The sequence below is a fragment of the Lutjanus erythropterus genome, chromosome 3, assembly GCF_056507025.1.
Source record: "Lutjanus erythropterus isolate fLutEry1 chromosome 3, fLutEry1.hap2, whole genome shotgun sequence".
NCBI classification, from domain to species: Eukaryota; Metazoa; Chordata; class Actinopteri; order Lutjaniformes; family Lutjanidae; genus Lutjanus; species Lutjanus erythropterus.
Genome location: NC_139319.1, coordinates 45671082 through 45687890, shown reverse-complemented (window position 1 = coordinate 45687890; position 16809 = coordinate 45671082). Strand labels below are relative to the sequence as shown.

The 16809-nt window shown below is 37.5% G+C and overlaps 1 protein-coding gene across 6 annotated transcripts in view; it reads right to left on the bottom strand.

Annotated features, from left to right (window-relative positions):
• prkcaa (protein kinase C, alpha, a) overlaps positions 1–16809 on the bottom strand; it is a 286081-nt gene that overhangs the window by 73990 nt on the left and 195282 nt on the right. For 2 of the 6 annotated variants that reach the window (XM_084710879.1, XM_084710887.1), the window contains exons 9-12: positions 10757–10807; positions 7865–8008; positions 6512–6685; positions 431–522 (exon numbers count right to left, since the gene is read on the bottom strand). In XM_084710879.1, the coding sequence (XP_084567005.1) occupies positions 431–522; positions 6512–6685; positions 7865–8008; positions 10757–10807 (461 nt within the window). The remainder of the gene's footprint in view (positions 1–430; positions 523–6511; positions 6686–7864; positions 8009–10756; positions 10808–16809) is intronic. The other 4 variants (XM_084710895.1, XM_084710903.1, XM_084710911.1 and 1 more) reach the window with 2 other exon arrangements.

Sequence of the window (16809 nt, the reverse complement as noted above, 5' to 3'; positions counted from 1 at the left end):
TTTTGGAAAGTACTACCCCCTGAGTAGGGACCTTCAGGGGGTAAAATAATGGTCCCGGAATGTAATTTATACCCTGGTTCCTGTAATAGAAAGAGTTCATCCAAAGGTTCCTGGTCCTTGGGGAAAGTACCTGTGGTGGAAAGTGGTTATGGAGTTACAGAAGAAAACATACAAGAGATGGGCTGATGTTGCTGTGGATGCCATCATGGTGTGTAGTTGCATGTACAAATATGTAAGTCAGCTGTTGCTTTTTCATACTTCTGAGGACTAATTTGTCTAATATTTATGGGTATTTATACTACAGTGGAAACACAGACAACAACAGGCTGAAGGAACCTTTTAGTTCCTAGAAAATAAGTTCCCTTTAGGGGGAAAGGTGCCTTATAGCAACAATAACAACACCAGGTGCTAATAAATCAACATATCTTACACTGCCTGAGGTTCTTTGAACTTGCCCACTTGTTGGATATGGTACATGAGGTCTCCACCATTCACATACTCCATGACAAAGTACAGACGGTCCTGTGGTCATAGAAAAAGAGAGAAAAGGAGAGAGGAGGGACAGAGGAGGAGAAAAATATGCACCATCATTATTTTGCATGTAAAAACTACAAAGTTCCACAAAAGCTGTGAGATTACACAACATTCCTACATTTCTATTCGGTGTCACTGCTCCAAACAGAGAGCTTCAGTATTACAGCCTCCTCTAACCTTGCTGTCTGAGTCGTTTCATCGTTCCTGCTACACTTTCTATGACAAGGTGACCTAAAAAGCCCACAACAAAGCGCTTCATGGAAAAAGAAAACACTCAACACAGACATCTGTCAGGAAGTATTTTCTTTGTCTAATAGTGCTGGTCCCTTATCGCCCATGACAAGTTTGGCCCAACCCTGGTTTGGCTGTGTTTGACAGTCCCTTACGAGCAAAACACAAACCAACCGTCTCTCATACAGTAGCAGCAGACACAAACTGGCGGCAAAGTTGACTTCCTAGCAGGTTTGACCAAGTGTCATTACCCACAACGAATCGGATCTGACCCTGGACTTGTGAGCGCTCTGACACTCAGCGCACTATCATGATGATCCCTTCAGCAAAATGTCTCATTTAGTCTTGTAGACCTAGTTGTGCTTTTTATCGCAAAACAAAAGTAAAATATAACTTGCATTTATGCTTAAGACTTTACTATAAAACTTTATGCCAAGGGAGGTTAAAATGCTTTTCCACCCTTCATATATCTTAAAGGATTCTTTTATTCTACAACCCAATCCCCAAATGTTGGGACACTGTAAAACACAAACGAAAAAAAAAATGCAATGATTTATTATTTTTTCAACCTATATTCAACTGAATACATTACAAGGACAAAATATTTCATATTCAAACTCTTTTTGGACCTATTTTTAATCGGATACAGTATAAAGACAAGATATTCAAAGTTCAAAATTGTTTATTTAAGTAAATACACACTCATTCTGAATTTGATGCCTGCAACACATTCCAAAAAAGTTTTGACAGCGGCAACAAAAGACTGCGAAAGTTGTGGAATGCTCAATAAAAACACCTGTTTGGAAAATTAAACAGGTAAAGAGTTTAACTGGTAGCAGATGACAGTATCATGCTTGTATATGAACGGGGCGTCCTTGAAAGGCTTTTTTTTCACCATTTTGTGAAAAACTGCACTGACCAACAGTTTAAGTTAAACAGTTGTTTCAAAGCACAACTGCAGGAATTTAAGGATTTTACCATCTACGATCCACAATATCATTAAAAGATTCAAACAATCCAGAGAAATCTCTGCACATAGATGGAAAGGCCAAAAAACTAAATAGAATGCTGGTGACCTTTGACCCTTCAGGCGGCACTGCATTAAAAACTGACAAGACTGTGGAAAGGGAAAGGGTTGGGAAAACTTCTGCCATGCAAAGAGAAAGACATATATCAACAACGTCCAGAAACACTGCAGACTTCTCTGGACCAGAGCTCATCTGAGATGGACTGACGCAAAGTGGAAAAGTGTGCTGTGGTCTGACGAGTCCACATTTCAGATTTGTTTTCAGAAATCATGGACATCGTGTCTTCTGGGCTAAAGAGGAAAAGGACCATCCAGATGTCACCTCTGTGAAGGCCCCATTAATGCTGCAAGGGACATACAGGTTTTGGAGCAACATATGCTGCCATGCAGATGACATCTTTTTCAGAGACGTCCCTGCTTATTTCAGCAAGACAATGACAAGACACATTCTGCACATGTTCCATGATTTGTAGTAAAAGAGTTCAGGTACTAGACTGACCTGCCTGCAGTCCAGACCTGCCTACCACTGAAAATTTGTGGTGCATTATGAAGAACAAAATACGACAACAGAGAGTTAACAGAGTTAAAAGACACTCCTGTCACAACTGTCTGGGACATGTTGAGGCATCACATTCAGAATGAGTATATATTTACAAAAAACAATGAAGTTTATCAGCTTGAACGTTGAGTATCTTGTCTTTGTACTGTATCAAATTAAATATAGGATGAAAAGGATTCTCAGATCAGTTAGACAGTGTCCTAACTTTTTGGAATTGGGATAGTAAAAAATCTGCAGGGAAATTGTGGAAATACTAGAGAGAGCTCAGGAACGTGAGAGTAAGTCTGCCTATGTATGTGTATTGGGAAATGAACGTGTGTGTGTGTGTGTGTGTGTGTGTGTGTGTGTGTGTGTGTGTGTGTGTGTGTGTGTGTGTGCGCGTTCATGAATATGCCATGAGTGACATAGTGCTAAAGCTCTAATCAGCTGCTATAGTTCAGCTCGGCCTCTCTGAGGAATCAGACTGCTAATAGTCACTCATTTGACATCCAAGAGAAAACCAGTATACCAGATTATGTAAAACGTTGATTTCTTTCACATTGAGACTAAAATGTATGTGAGAAGTGGGGCATGAAAAATTCATGTGGCTGTCATTCTATATATCTCAGTACCTAAAAAATAAAATATGTAAAAATAGGTGCCTGCTGAAAGCATCAAAATGACTATTTCTTCAGTTAAAGGACTACAGTGTGGGATTTGGTGACATCTAGCGGTGAGGTTGCAGATTGCAAACACATCGCCTCGCCCTCCCTTGCCAATCCTGCAGGGGAAACTACGGTGGCCGTGAAAATTGCAAATCAAGTAAAAGGTCCTCTCCTGAGACAGTTTTTGGCTTGTCTATTTTTGGCAACTGTAGAAACAGTGCAACATGGCAAACACCATAGAAAAGCACCTGCAGCCTTTGTAGATATAAAGGGCTCATTCTAAGGTAATAAAAACTCAAGATTCTTATCTTCAGATGACTATACACTAATGAAAACATACTTACGAATATTATATTACTCTCTGCCTTTCTACTTAAATTGACCTGAAATAACCAGATTTCCCTCAAATGTGCTATTTCTGCCTCATTTTATGATTGAGTTCAAACCCCTTGAGAGGTTAATGACTTTCCAGGGTTCATCATTAACTTAATTACATCTAAATGAACCATCTTGAATTGTTAAAATTCAGTGGACAAGGCCATATCTGTTCCTGCTGACACTACAACAACCACCACTATATAGCTACAACAGTGGTGGACAAAGTACACAATCCCAGTACTTGAGTCAAAGTACAGATACTCCTGGTCAAATATTACTCAACTACAAGTGAAAGTTGCTCCGTCAAAATTTTACTTGAGTTAAAGTACTAGAGTACTTGTTTTTAAAAATACTTAAGTATTCAAAAGTATGTTTTTAAAAATACTTAAGTATTCAAAAGTACATGTTTTTAAAAATACTTAAGTATTCAAAAGTACAAATTACAAAGTACATTTTCTAATATCAATATATGCTGTATTGTTTTCATGATGCATTTACAGAAGCTTGTAACTTTCTGAAACCATCTAATGATGCACTGATGCTTGTAGAACCACACAAGAGCTACACAAAGTCTATAGAAACACCTATAAACACTTCAGCATAGAAATACAATCAGAACCAAAAAGGACAGTTATTGTCATTTTCTGATGTAACTGTATTAAAATCACATCATAAAATTAGATTGAAGATAACTGTAAGGAGTTCTCCAAGTCTGTTAAATAACAGATTTCTTTCTGTCCTCAGACGCAGTATATATACATGAATTATCTGGTATTTTTCACCCCAATAAAAACAATCCAACTTTAATTAATAATTATAATAACATCTTGAGATTTAATTTAGTCTTTCTCCTGCCATCACCATTACCACTTTTTGTTTGAATGAAAGAGGGAGAGCTTGTTTGTGCTTGTTAGTGCGCCTGGACGTATTTCTGCTTTTACATCAGTCCCATTTGAGAGGAACTACTGTGATTGGTTTCTTTCTGTGAGGAACACAGCATGTGACCAACTGCATTTTAAAAAAGAAAAAACAGCAACAGCTGACTTCAAAGCTCAGTCGAAAAGTAACAACAACCATCCTAGAAATATAGTGGAGTCAAAAGTACAATATTTGTCTTTGAAATGTAGTGGAGTGAAAGTCAGAAGTTTCCAAAAAAACAAACACTCAAGTAAAGTACAGATACTCAAAAAATGTATTTAAGTACAGTACTCAAGTAAATGTACTTCATTACTGTCCACCACTGAGCTACAAACTATGATTACTAGCACCGCAACTACAGTTATAAAGGAGCACTGCAACAAATTAAAAACATAACGCTGATTATGTCATTGAAAAAGGTTTTATGAAAGTTGCTATCAAGTTACATTAAAGGAAATATAAGATTAGCATATCTCAGCCTTTGCTTCACCGACTTTGACCATTTTTTTAAAGTAATCTGTTTCTCCCAAGTCCACCAGACTGATGGAGGTGCAATACTGAACTTCTGGTTTAGACTTTTAAAGGGATAGTTCACGTTATTTGATGAGATACTTACCCAAATTCAGTGTATGAACACGCCCCCAGCTGGGAAATGCAGTGAGGGCCACCAGCACTGAAGCTGGACAGTGTCAGCATTACAACATATTTTAGCTAAAAAAAAGTTTGCCTAAAGAATCAATTTCAGTCTAAGTGTATGCTATATTTAGAATATTTTCACTGCTTTACTTTGCCGTCAAACAACCTTTTCTGATGGTAAACCACCGTTATATAAGCCACATATTGCTCTCTCCAAACCAACCAAACTCCATGGGTGAAATCAGTAAATTTACCTCACAGAACACAGGAGTTGCTGGTGTACTGCTGACTCGATCTGTTAGTGTGTGTTATTGAGTGACTTCACTGAATCCGGATTATCCTGTAAAACATCAAAGTTGTGTCTTCTGGCTTTGTCCCGAAACTGTACAGTTTTGGTATTTTTTTTCTGTTGGTTATTATCAAAATTCTGGGCTATGATATACCTAGGGTCATGTATAGTACTATGTTTTGGTGATACGGCAGGAAACATTGTGGTAAGAGAAGACAGATATTTATTGAAAATCATTTTAGTAGCTTGTAAAAAAGCCATGGAAAATGTATACATGTCTAGACAGGATAAGGACTGAAACACTGTTTATGTCACAGGCACTAACTGTTTTGTGTGTGTGTGTTTTGTGTGTTTCTGTAATAGAGTAGTATATAAAACACCAAAGTAGGTACACTAACTATCTATAAGTACCTCATACAACCCCGCATCAAACAGCCCGAACTATCCCTTTAACAATACAGAACATTTGAAAGGGTTATTACATGTCATAATTCCAATTTTGACAATATGTGTGTCATGACATCACACTACGACATCTTGAATAGTCCAGCCGCTGTTACTCCTGATGCTGCTAACAGTGTTACACCTTACATGATGGAATATTTGGCTCAAGATTTAGGAAGTTTCATTTCCAGCTCTGGGAAGGTGTGAAAGCAGAGCAGTATGACCCACATGGAAGAAAGTAAGACTGTGTGTATATATGTATGTGTGCATGTGTGTGTGTGTGTGTGTGTGTGTGTGTGTGTGCAGGACTCACAATGGCAGGTTGTAGATCTAAAGCTTAACAAGGCAAAAGTAAATTATGATGCAGAGCACAAAGCATAATTTGTTGTAACTTTATGTACGTATACTTTGTGTCTGTTCTTATATAAGTCAGCACAATAAACTTTTATGAATAGGTGAAAGTGTGTTTGTGCATATGTATGTATGGCTGCATGTGCGCTTAAAAACTCCCATTTGTGTGTGCAAGAAATACACACAATTATGAATGTATGTCTCTTTGCTCATACAGTATGTGCTCTCAGGTTGTGCAGTCTGGTTTTAACATGACTCAAAGTCATAACACACGTGCATGCACACAAAGATGCATGCTTCTCTATGCACACACACAGACCTCAGCCTTCTAATTGGGGCTTGTTTGTTTCTCCTCCTCTACTTGTCATACTCGTCCTCTGCTGCTCTGTACAACACTTTATGACTAAGCTGTTTGGCTAAAAGCCCCCTCGTGAATTAATTTGACCTGACCCAGCCTGGAGTGACTTGTCCTGACGCGTGTCCAGGAGCGGTTTACCTACCACAGTCTGGAAGCACGAGTGGAGGTGTGTGAGGAAGGGCGGCTTGTCCTGCTGGGCCAGGACTCTCTTCTCCACCATGGTGCACTCCACGTCATCGTCCTGGATCACCACATCTTTTTTCAGGATCTTTATTGCGTACAGCTCTTCAGTGGCCTTCATCTCTGCCAGCATGACCTGCAGAGAGACAGACAAGGGCAGAGAGAAAGGTAGGGAAAGATTATTTCTAAGACTGACAGAATTTTTCTTGTGTGGTTAGATTGCAAGCTATCTGTTATAGGGGAACTATTATACATGCCTTATTTTCACACACATATATGAAGTTACACTGTTGGATGTTCATATTAAATTGGCCAAATGTAAAAAAATGTGGTAAATATAAAAGTAATCCCTGTGAGATTCAGATTCAGATGTTTTTTATTTTTTCTTACTTTCGACGACGGGCTGACATTAGTGTGTCATGGATTTCTCTATATGGTGATCTGCTCCAGACACAGTACATTGTGCTCAGCACGCCCACCCACCCAGTCTGTCTTCATTTGACTGCTCTGCTCAGGATTATAGTTAAAGTAGCTAAAGTAGCTAACCACTAACAAGCTTTGTCCATCAGGAGACTCCATAAATCCCAGAGAGCTGAGGCAGAGCATCCAGAGGACATCAGAGGGAAAAACAGATAATATTTTCTATTTAAAATACAATCAAATTTCACCAAAATCAGTGAATAAACTTGTGTACAGTAATCAGTCACCAGAAACATTCTGCTCCAGTTGCCTTTTTCCAGTCTAATTCTTGTCTCATTTGTGGTCTGATAAATTAAATTCAGTGCCCTATATCACTATTTCCATGCTAAGACGGTGGTCAGAAGCACTCATGATGTGTTTGTCTTGTATATCCAGGCCTGTTTCTGAGCTAACTAGCCAGCTAGCAGCTGAAGCAGCTGCAAAAACAAGTGACACTGTGTGTCCATCAGGAAACCCTGCAAATAGCTGAAAGTTGAGGCAGAGCAGCCGGAGGACATCACATCATCTTATCCAGTTTAATTCAAATCTGTAAATAAAGTTGTCTTTCTGTATAGTAAGATTTACAGATTTTTAAATCACTTTTTATTACTCAAGAACAGTTTTACAAATATAAATTATATGAGAATATGGTGCCTTAAAGAGACAGGAGCTAAAAGTGTTTGTTTCAGAGGGATGTTGAATGGAGGGGCTGCATAAAGGTTCAGTACAGGATAAATAAAAATCTTTTTGAATTGTGATTCATGCAAAGCTACTCTTGTGGAGTCCAAGAATGAAAATATAGTATAATAGGTGCCCTTTGGGAACTTTATTACTGAACTGATCACAGCTGCCTCACCTTGCCGAAGCTGCCTTTGCCCAGGACAGCAAGGAAGGAGAAGTCGCTGAGTTTCACCTGGTCCAGGCTGTTGGAGGGCAGCTGGCTGGAATCGTTGTCATCCGTCTCGGTGATCACCTTCTTACCTGGACCTAGCTTGGCTTTCTGCACTCAGGACACAAAAAGCAGCGTGTTAGAGACACATATTTTAAAATGCACTTTGAGTAACACTCACATGACAAAAAGCTACAACTGTGTAGTTCATATAAGACATCTAGTTTCTGAATTCCTGAAATGTGGACCTTGTCTTAAAAGGTGCAGGAAATGAATGTAACAGACACTGAACCAATAAACTTCAAGAAGGCTTCTTTGTGGTGGATTCCTCTTGATTCCAGACCAACAAATCCAATTTCGCTGTATGTTTTTATTATATTTATACCACTTACACACAAATATGTCATATGTTTGAAGATCATTCTTAAAGGAATATCCTCTACATGTGTTCACACACTCACACTGTTAATTTGCTCTGATAAGCAGAACTCAAAATGTATGGAGTGAAATGAGACTGTGGTGCCGTTGTGGAGCAGATACACACAAAAATGGCTCCATACAAACAGATATAATTTCATAAACTGAATGAATTGTGACAAATAAGATGATATTTTTTCTTTCACATTTTCACATTATTGACTGATAAAAAGCAGAAACTGACCTGCCCATCTTAAAATATATTAACAAGAAATTCTCATTATAAAATAATGTACTGGCTGAGAATGATGACAGTATATGTAAACATCAAAACCTTTTTTGCAGTTTATGTGAACTTGGAGTGAAAAAACTTAATGAAACGTTTCTTTAATGAGGACCAAAAGCATCTCTATGACATGCTTGAAACCTCTTACAAAAAAAAAAGTCCCACCAAGTTTGATGTATTGCATGTCACATGACCATTTATGTTTCAAATTATACATGTTTACTGATTATTAACGTCATAATTGACCCTTCCGAAGTCCCACCCCCCTTTGGTCTGTACTCCAGTAACAGTTGAGCAAACTTGGTGCCTCGGTCAACTTTCTGCTTTCCTGCAAAAATGTTAGCTAATAATAGCAAAATGCTAGTTAACTGGCAAGCTAATGATTGATGCTGCGTTTTGCTAACATACTCTTCATTGCTACATGTCACTTCTACAGGTCAAGTCTAACACATAAAACAGGACAGAAGAAAATTGACCAAGGTACCAAGCAAGTTTGACTGTCTTTGGAGCTCAGAGGGAAAAGGGGCGGGACTAAGGGTGTGCCAATTAAGGGTAAGAATTTTGTAGAAATTAAACTAGATCACAAACATTAAAAACAAGTAAATTACATATATGGATGTTCATACTGAAGTTATTTCTATTGTATATCACTAAATAACATTAAGAATAATATTTTAAGCATGACATATTGAAATCACCTCTTAAATCTAACAGATCTTTTTTACTGCAGCCCTATTGATATGAGATAGTAAGATAAAAAATACTAATCGAACATAAAATATGTAGGTTCTGACACCAGGGCTCTCTCATATTGAAACAAAAGATGTTTATTCACGTTACATTTAGTCATGTTTGCTGACTTCCTTCCTCACTCTCTGACGTATTCCATGTTTACCTTTAAGTTAAAGCAGCTAGCAACGGCTAACAGGAAACATACAATTACCTTGAATAAATTATGATTTTCTCTGCAGTTGAACAGTGTTGAAAACATTTGTGATAATGTAAGTACACAACTTACAAAATATAAAGCATATGCATAGTGTTTTTTGACATTTTAACGTGGCTAGCTTTGAGGTCCTGACTCTAACCTGAATGGAAACAAACCTTTATTAACATCATTGTTAACACTTGTGTTTATCAAACTATTTCATGTAAAAATGGCTGCTGTGGAAAAAGGTCTAATGTGTGGTAAAGGCAAAGTCTAAAATGTTGACATCAAACCTTACAGTTGCACTGATAATGGTAATGATTTTTTGACAAACACAAAGTTGCATGGCTGCTGGAGTAATGAAGAGGACACCACACTGTGCATGCATGTCCGATCCAGACAAGTGTCTCTTATGTTCACCTGTATTTGCCAAAATGCAAAAAGATTCTTCTCTATCCTTCATGCCAAAGTCATGCTTAATCTCCCAGTATGGAAAGATGCTCCAACAAGCTTGCTAGAAAACTACAGTGCACTATGCTGAAAAATACAGGACATCATGGCAGTCCGAAGTCCAAATAACAATCAAAGACAATTTAGTTTTCCATGTCTCTCTGCACAAGAACACAACCAAGATTGACAAGTCCAGTATCCACACTCAGCCAAGGCCAAACACAGATCCAAACTCATGCTGAACCTCAATTATCATTGGTGTAATCTACACCCACATGCTACATAGAGGAGGTCATTGTTTAGCTTTACCAAGGACTTTAACAAATTGGTATTAAATTGTCAAATTTCCTCACAGCTTCCAGGCTACAGAAAATTCTGTAAAATCTGTGCAAGTAACAGGGATGTCATACCTCTTTTGAATTATGATACTATTCATGTTTTAAAAAGCGTCCCAACTTTTTGGAATTGGAGTTAATTAAAAATAAGAAAGAAAGAAAAAAAAGGGCCAACAACATGCGAGCAGGACAAATTCCACATCATCTTTCACCTTCAGGAGTCACTTAAACGTTACTTTTAAGCCCAGAATAAAGACATTCAACCTGAGACAACCAATGCTGGGAAGCTTTAGTTTGGTTAATGGCATCTACCATAGTCTGCTCTTCATCTGGGAGAGCAGCAGAGACACGCAAAGCAGAGCAGACCGCACCAGATCACAGCACACCTGTAAGCTTTAGCCAATGAAAAGAGCCTGGCCGAGCCGAGCGAGCAGCAGCCTTACTTCCTTCCTCTCAAGGCGCACCTGATCAGAGTCTTCCACAACTGCTTGGTCCTGAAACCACAGGGAGAAGGAAGCCAAAAGGACCCACTCACTTAGTACACTTGAGTATAGGTGTGAGCCACAACAGCTGGCCCAATCAAGACAATTTTAGCTGAGGGGTGAGCCAAGGACTGAGGAGGTCGATCAGGTAACGGCAGATTCCACATTAAATTCAGTTTCTTAGTCAATGTAACTGACCGCTCTAATGTCCCGCCCATTTTTTGGTTAAGCAAACTTAACATATAAAGTCACATCTTAAGTTAGCTAAAGCTTAGCTTGGACTTAGGATGGGTCAGATATAGCTCAGAAACTCAGCGTTTCTGCAATCTGAGACATAAAAGAAATTGGTAACACTTTATTTTGACACTGTCATAACCATGACATTACATTTGTGTCATCTGGTCAACTATGTCATTGCTAATGCCAGGTCGACATCGCTTGAGATGCCTTTGTTATGACAACTTAACACTAATCAAGACAATATAACCTGTTATGAACATACTATAGCAGGCTGTAAAGAAATTACTTAAAATCTTAATCATAAAATGCAATAACATCTTCATGACAAGTGTACCATTTCAGTTTATGTTCAGGAATATACTCATGACATTATTGTAATGGTTAAATGTCAAAATCAATATTAAAACCAACCACATATATAAAAGCTTGATGTAATGTTAACACATGAAGCTAAATAGTTTGATAACTAAGCCTACTTTGTGTGCTATATAGCCTACTATGCTTTATGACAGGTCGTGTTGTCCTGGTTAATGTCAAGTTGTCGTAACAAAAAAATCCCAAATAATGTCACATTTGCATTTACAATGACATAACTGACTGTCATAAACATTCATAAAGACAGTCAGTCTTATGCACTTCAAATACAGTGTTACTTATTTCTACATGAAACTCATGTTACTTTAAATAATTCCAATGAGGCCAGGGATTTCTGCAGCACTAAAACTCACAGAAATTTGAATCAGCAGAGAAAAAGTAGGATCAATCAATCCATAACTGAGAAATATTTCATACATTTGTGGCAGAAACAGAGATATTGCAAACATAAAAATTTTAAGCTTAAAAGTGGGACAAATAAGAGGAAACTGAATTGACAGCCATTTACTGCACTCCCTAAATCAAGTGAAAACCCCACCTGTACTAGCAAATATAAAGAATAGCAGCAAAGAATAACAAAATCTAAAAAATGTGACTAACAATCAGCACAGTTTAAAGATGGTATGAAAATCAGATCTTCAAGTATGAGGAAGAAGTGAGGTGACAACTTGTGGGTGGAAAAAAAAACTGTTATCTTTCAAGCATACTAATGAAGGCATTGAGAATTATACACAAACACAAATCCACATACAAACACATATACATGTTGACTGTGGTCACGTTTGGGGACATATCATAGACTTACATTCATTTCCTGGAGACTTACCGTAATCCTACACATAACCACTACTTGCCTAACTCTAACCTTAACCACTGACCCACAAACCAGCCTTTTTCCAATTTAGGACACAACTTTTGGTCAACCTGGTCTTTAGTCTGACATGTGTCCATGAAATTAGGCCAAGTCTGAAACCCCACCCCCCCACACACACACATATGCCTATATTACCAACAGTGGACTATCACACTACAACAACCAAGTAAAGACGTCTGGTTCTGGTCATTTAAAAAATATAAACAACCTTAACATACACCTAATCTTAACCACTGACCCTAAAATCTGCCCTTTCCTTATTGGGGACACCACTTTTGGACAAGTTGTCCCCAATTAACTGGTCTCTAGTCTGAAATGTGTCTCTGAAAGTAGTTGGGAACACACACACACACACACACACACACACACACACACACACACACACACACACACACAGTTACTTATTGTCCTGGCAACAGGTGTGGGTATGTATTTTCTGTTCAATGCTGACATCTTGTGGTCAGAATTGATCTCGTTTCTCTTCTTCAAGCCCAGTGTGGAATATTTCTGTAGTCCACAAATCCAGTTTGAATTCTTTGTAAATGTGAGGACAGATGCTACAATTACATGTTTGCAGGTAGATGTAGAAAATATGGCAGGTAAAGCTTAAGAAAACTGGAATAAGAGAAAATAATGGCTACATATTTCCAGGTTACACCTGCAGTGACGATGATAGAAGCAGACAAGATGTAGACAGGCAGATTGATCCACAGACACAAACAGAGTACAAAGACACACATGCAGACAGATGTATGATCATGAACTGTGGGCAGCACAGCACCAGGATTTACTAACAATCCTCTGACAAACTCTGGCTACCAGGGAGCAGTAGAGACGGAGAGGAAGTCATTTATTCTCGCTTGGCACAGAATTCATCTTTTACTGAGGATTTCATATGAAACATACATTTAGCAAATTGAAGAAATACTGAAAATTTCATAGTTTTCCAAGTACAAAAAGGAGCAGTAACTTAATACAACACTGATTTATTGGAGCAAATATAGTTTGAATTTTTATTTTTAATCATTTTGATGAAATCCAACTCACAACCAGGACAAATTGTTAGTAAATTGGATCTATTTGCAGTAGCTTGGAACCACATACAAATGATAAAACATGAGGAGAGATGAAGGAACGTGTCACGACAACAAGACAAGACCAAAGAGGAGGAGAAGAGAGGAGGAGAGGAGGAGAGGAGGAGGAGGAGAGGAGCTACCTTTAGATTAAAGTTAATTTGGCAGTCCTGAGAGCGGGGAGGGGGAAGAAGGGGAGAGAGGGAGAGAGAAACTCTTGCATTAAATATGACAACGTGACACAGGATGAAGAAGCATTTGTACAGTGTAAGTCTCACCAAGCACACAGGAGGGAGCAGGAGGCTACGGGAAGAAAAGGGAGAGAACCACAGAGGGGTTTATGAAGAGGAAACAGGAGAGAGAAACTGGCACATTCTCGAGGCCACAGAGACCAGAAAAGATAAGTCAAGTGAATGAAACATTTTGAAGACTGGGAGACAAATTATTTAAGGTATACTAAACAGAATTATCATGATGGTAGTTTCTTTTACATTAAAGGAAGTTGTTTTTGAGTTTCAGCTTGATTAATAGTATATTCTGTAATTTAGGTGCAACATGACTGCAAACTATAGAGAGAATCAGAGAAATACTTGGTAACACTTTGTCTATAATGCATTATAAGCACCTTAATAAGACATATGTGTATATATATATATATATATATATATATATATATATATATATATATATATATACATATCCAGACTACATAGCCCCTGAGGTAAGGCTGAACACAGAGAGGTGTGTGTGCGTGTGTGTGTGTGTATTTTACAAAAACTTTTTTTAAAAATATGGTAACGCTTTGATTGATGTTAATTAAACTTGAGTTAATTGTTATTGCCCTGTTAACAAACACTGAAATTATAATTAATATTTTCTACTAATTGTCAGTACTGCTGTAATAAACATTGTTTAAGATGTCAGCTGTGATACAGCATATATTTTCTATAACACAAACAAATTATAATATTACCAATACTTAGTAAACATTATGTTATAATTTCATTGTTTGTTAACAGAAAATAACTATTACTGAGCATAATTAACTATCAATTTGCCATTTATTAATAATGAGTATTAGTAAGTACTACCAAAAAGGTTTATATTCAACCTTTAATGGTTTATATGTTATGAGATGCTATTGTCTGTTTTAATTAAAATCTGAAGTTGTTTCTTTTGGAAAATACAGACTTGAAATGGTTTTGATAATCACTGTGAAAGTTTTTTGTTTTTTTTTTGTTTTTTTGTCTTATACTTTGTTTGCCAGCAAATACTGCTCATAAGTCCCCATAATTGTATTATATAATTGCTGATAATCTTATACAGTGTTGTAACTTTACTAAAAGCTCACAGTCACACTATTGTGTATTATTAATGTTTATAAGATATTATTCCATTTACATTAGAGTGAGGATTCCCAAACTTTTTCTGTTCAAGACCCAAAAGAGAAATTTGATTTCTCCCTCTTTATAAACTTCTGATGAAGAACACATCAAACCATGCAGTTACAATGTATATGGATTTTTTTTTTTCATTACAAAGGTACATCACAGCAATAAATAAATTTGCTCAGTGTTGCTCAAGGCTTTTCATTTGAAATGTACACAGGAGGTGTCAAAACTAGGCTTCATACTACAATACTGTAATGAGGGCCCACATTTCCCAGCATGGCTAGTTTAGCTTTAACTATTAGTGAGACGGCTGTTAACATTTCTTGACTTCAGCTGTATTTTGCCATTGTATTTTAGGCTTCTTGTCTCCTGTGTTGATGTCAGTCAGAGCTGCTTCCTGTCTCTCATTTCGCGCTGCCTGCCACGATATAACCAATTACACTTATCAAAAAGAGGGAACAAGAAATGGAGACCTCCCTCTAATACAGGCCTGCTTCAAATAAAAGCCTGTTAAAGTTGGGGTAAACAAAGGCCTCTTTTATTATATAAGGCACATATGTATTTTATTCTGTCAATTGGCGACCCAATAAAAAAGGGGTCTGTGATTCATTTTGGGTTGAGACCCTAAGTTTGGGAAGCACTGTGTTAGAGCAGTTTTAAATGGGTCTTTATAACTGGCTACAGTTATGAGAATGTGTAGTGTAACCAGGGACTCAGATCCTTCTTTTAAACACTGTTGTCACTTTGGAGGTATAAAGCTTTATTAATGCTCAACATATACTAGAGTATGTCCACCACTTATAAAGCTTGTTTATAGTTGTCATGCCATTTATAAACCCTTATAAATGCATTAAAATGTCTTATGAATATACTTTTAATGCATTAGATGTGACCCTAATAGAAAATGTTAACAAATACTGTTTAGTTTCTTTAGAGAACAAACTAGAGAGGAGCTGGAAAGACCTGCTTTCAGCTATTTACTGCTCTGTGTAGTACTTGACTGTACAGTTAAGGACTAAGCTTGTGTGTGTGTGTGTGTGTGTGTGTGTGTGTGTATAAGCAGGGTGAAGGACCAGTTGTTGAACCATCACTCGCAAAGCACCACCACCTTGACTAAAATGCATAATTCATCCCATTTTGGTGAACATGAACAACAACATGTACTGTCTAGGTCTTGTGAATGTGTTACCGTGACAACCAAATGCAAGTGATAGGATGTCAGACTCTTCTCTGACCTTAATTGACAGTCCTGCTCTTTGCCTCTTCTCTCTGTCTTTGCTCATCGTAAAATAAACCTCACATCTTGTGTGAAGGTCATCATTGACTGTATTTTCATTACGCTGGAAAAAAAGTTACAAACTCTTATAACTTTAAAACTAACTCCACAGGTAATGGACATGTTTTACGTGAGAAAATGGTTTGATTACAGTGGAAAAGCATCTCAAAACTTGGCTAAACCTAATTTTTATAAGGAGACTAGGGATAATGTGAAATTTCCATACATTTTTTACTTTTGTTGTAATTCATACATAAATAAAATCCATATAAATCTAACAAATTAACATATTCTCACAACTGACAATTGATTTTATCATCAAAATAATAGATATTTTAGAAATTACAATTCAAGCCTAACCATGACCTTTCTAACATCCTTCCTTTCTATTCTTTCCATTTTTACCCACAACTCTCCACCATGTGTAGCAGAAATGTCATGGGAAATAACTTTAAAAAGTGTCCTGCGGGGCCCCGGGCCCCCACTGAGAGGCAGACAATCAGAGGACCACAGAGGGCTGCTTCACTCTCAGCGGGTGAGACGCACCAGTGCAGGAGACTGGTTGAAGGAAAAGAGCAGGCAACTGTGTGTCTGCAGCAACCTGTGCTGACAAGACTCCTGTGCAGTGTGTGAGTGTGTGTATTATGTGTTTGGGTGGCATTTAAGCGGTGAAAGTTTATGATTTAATTATGATTTTAGACAATCCAATACTGTTCATAAAAGTCAAGTTTTTCTTAATTATTGGAAGACCGTAATCATTAAACTTCATTACCATTTGATGCAGA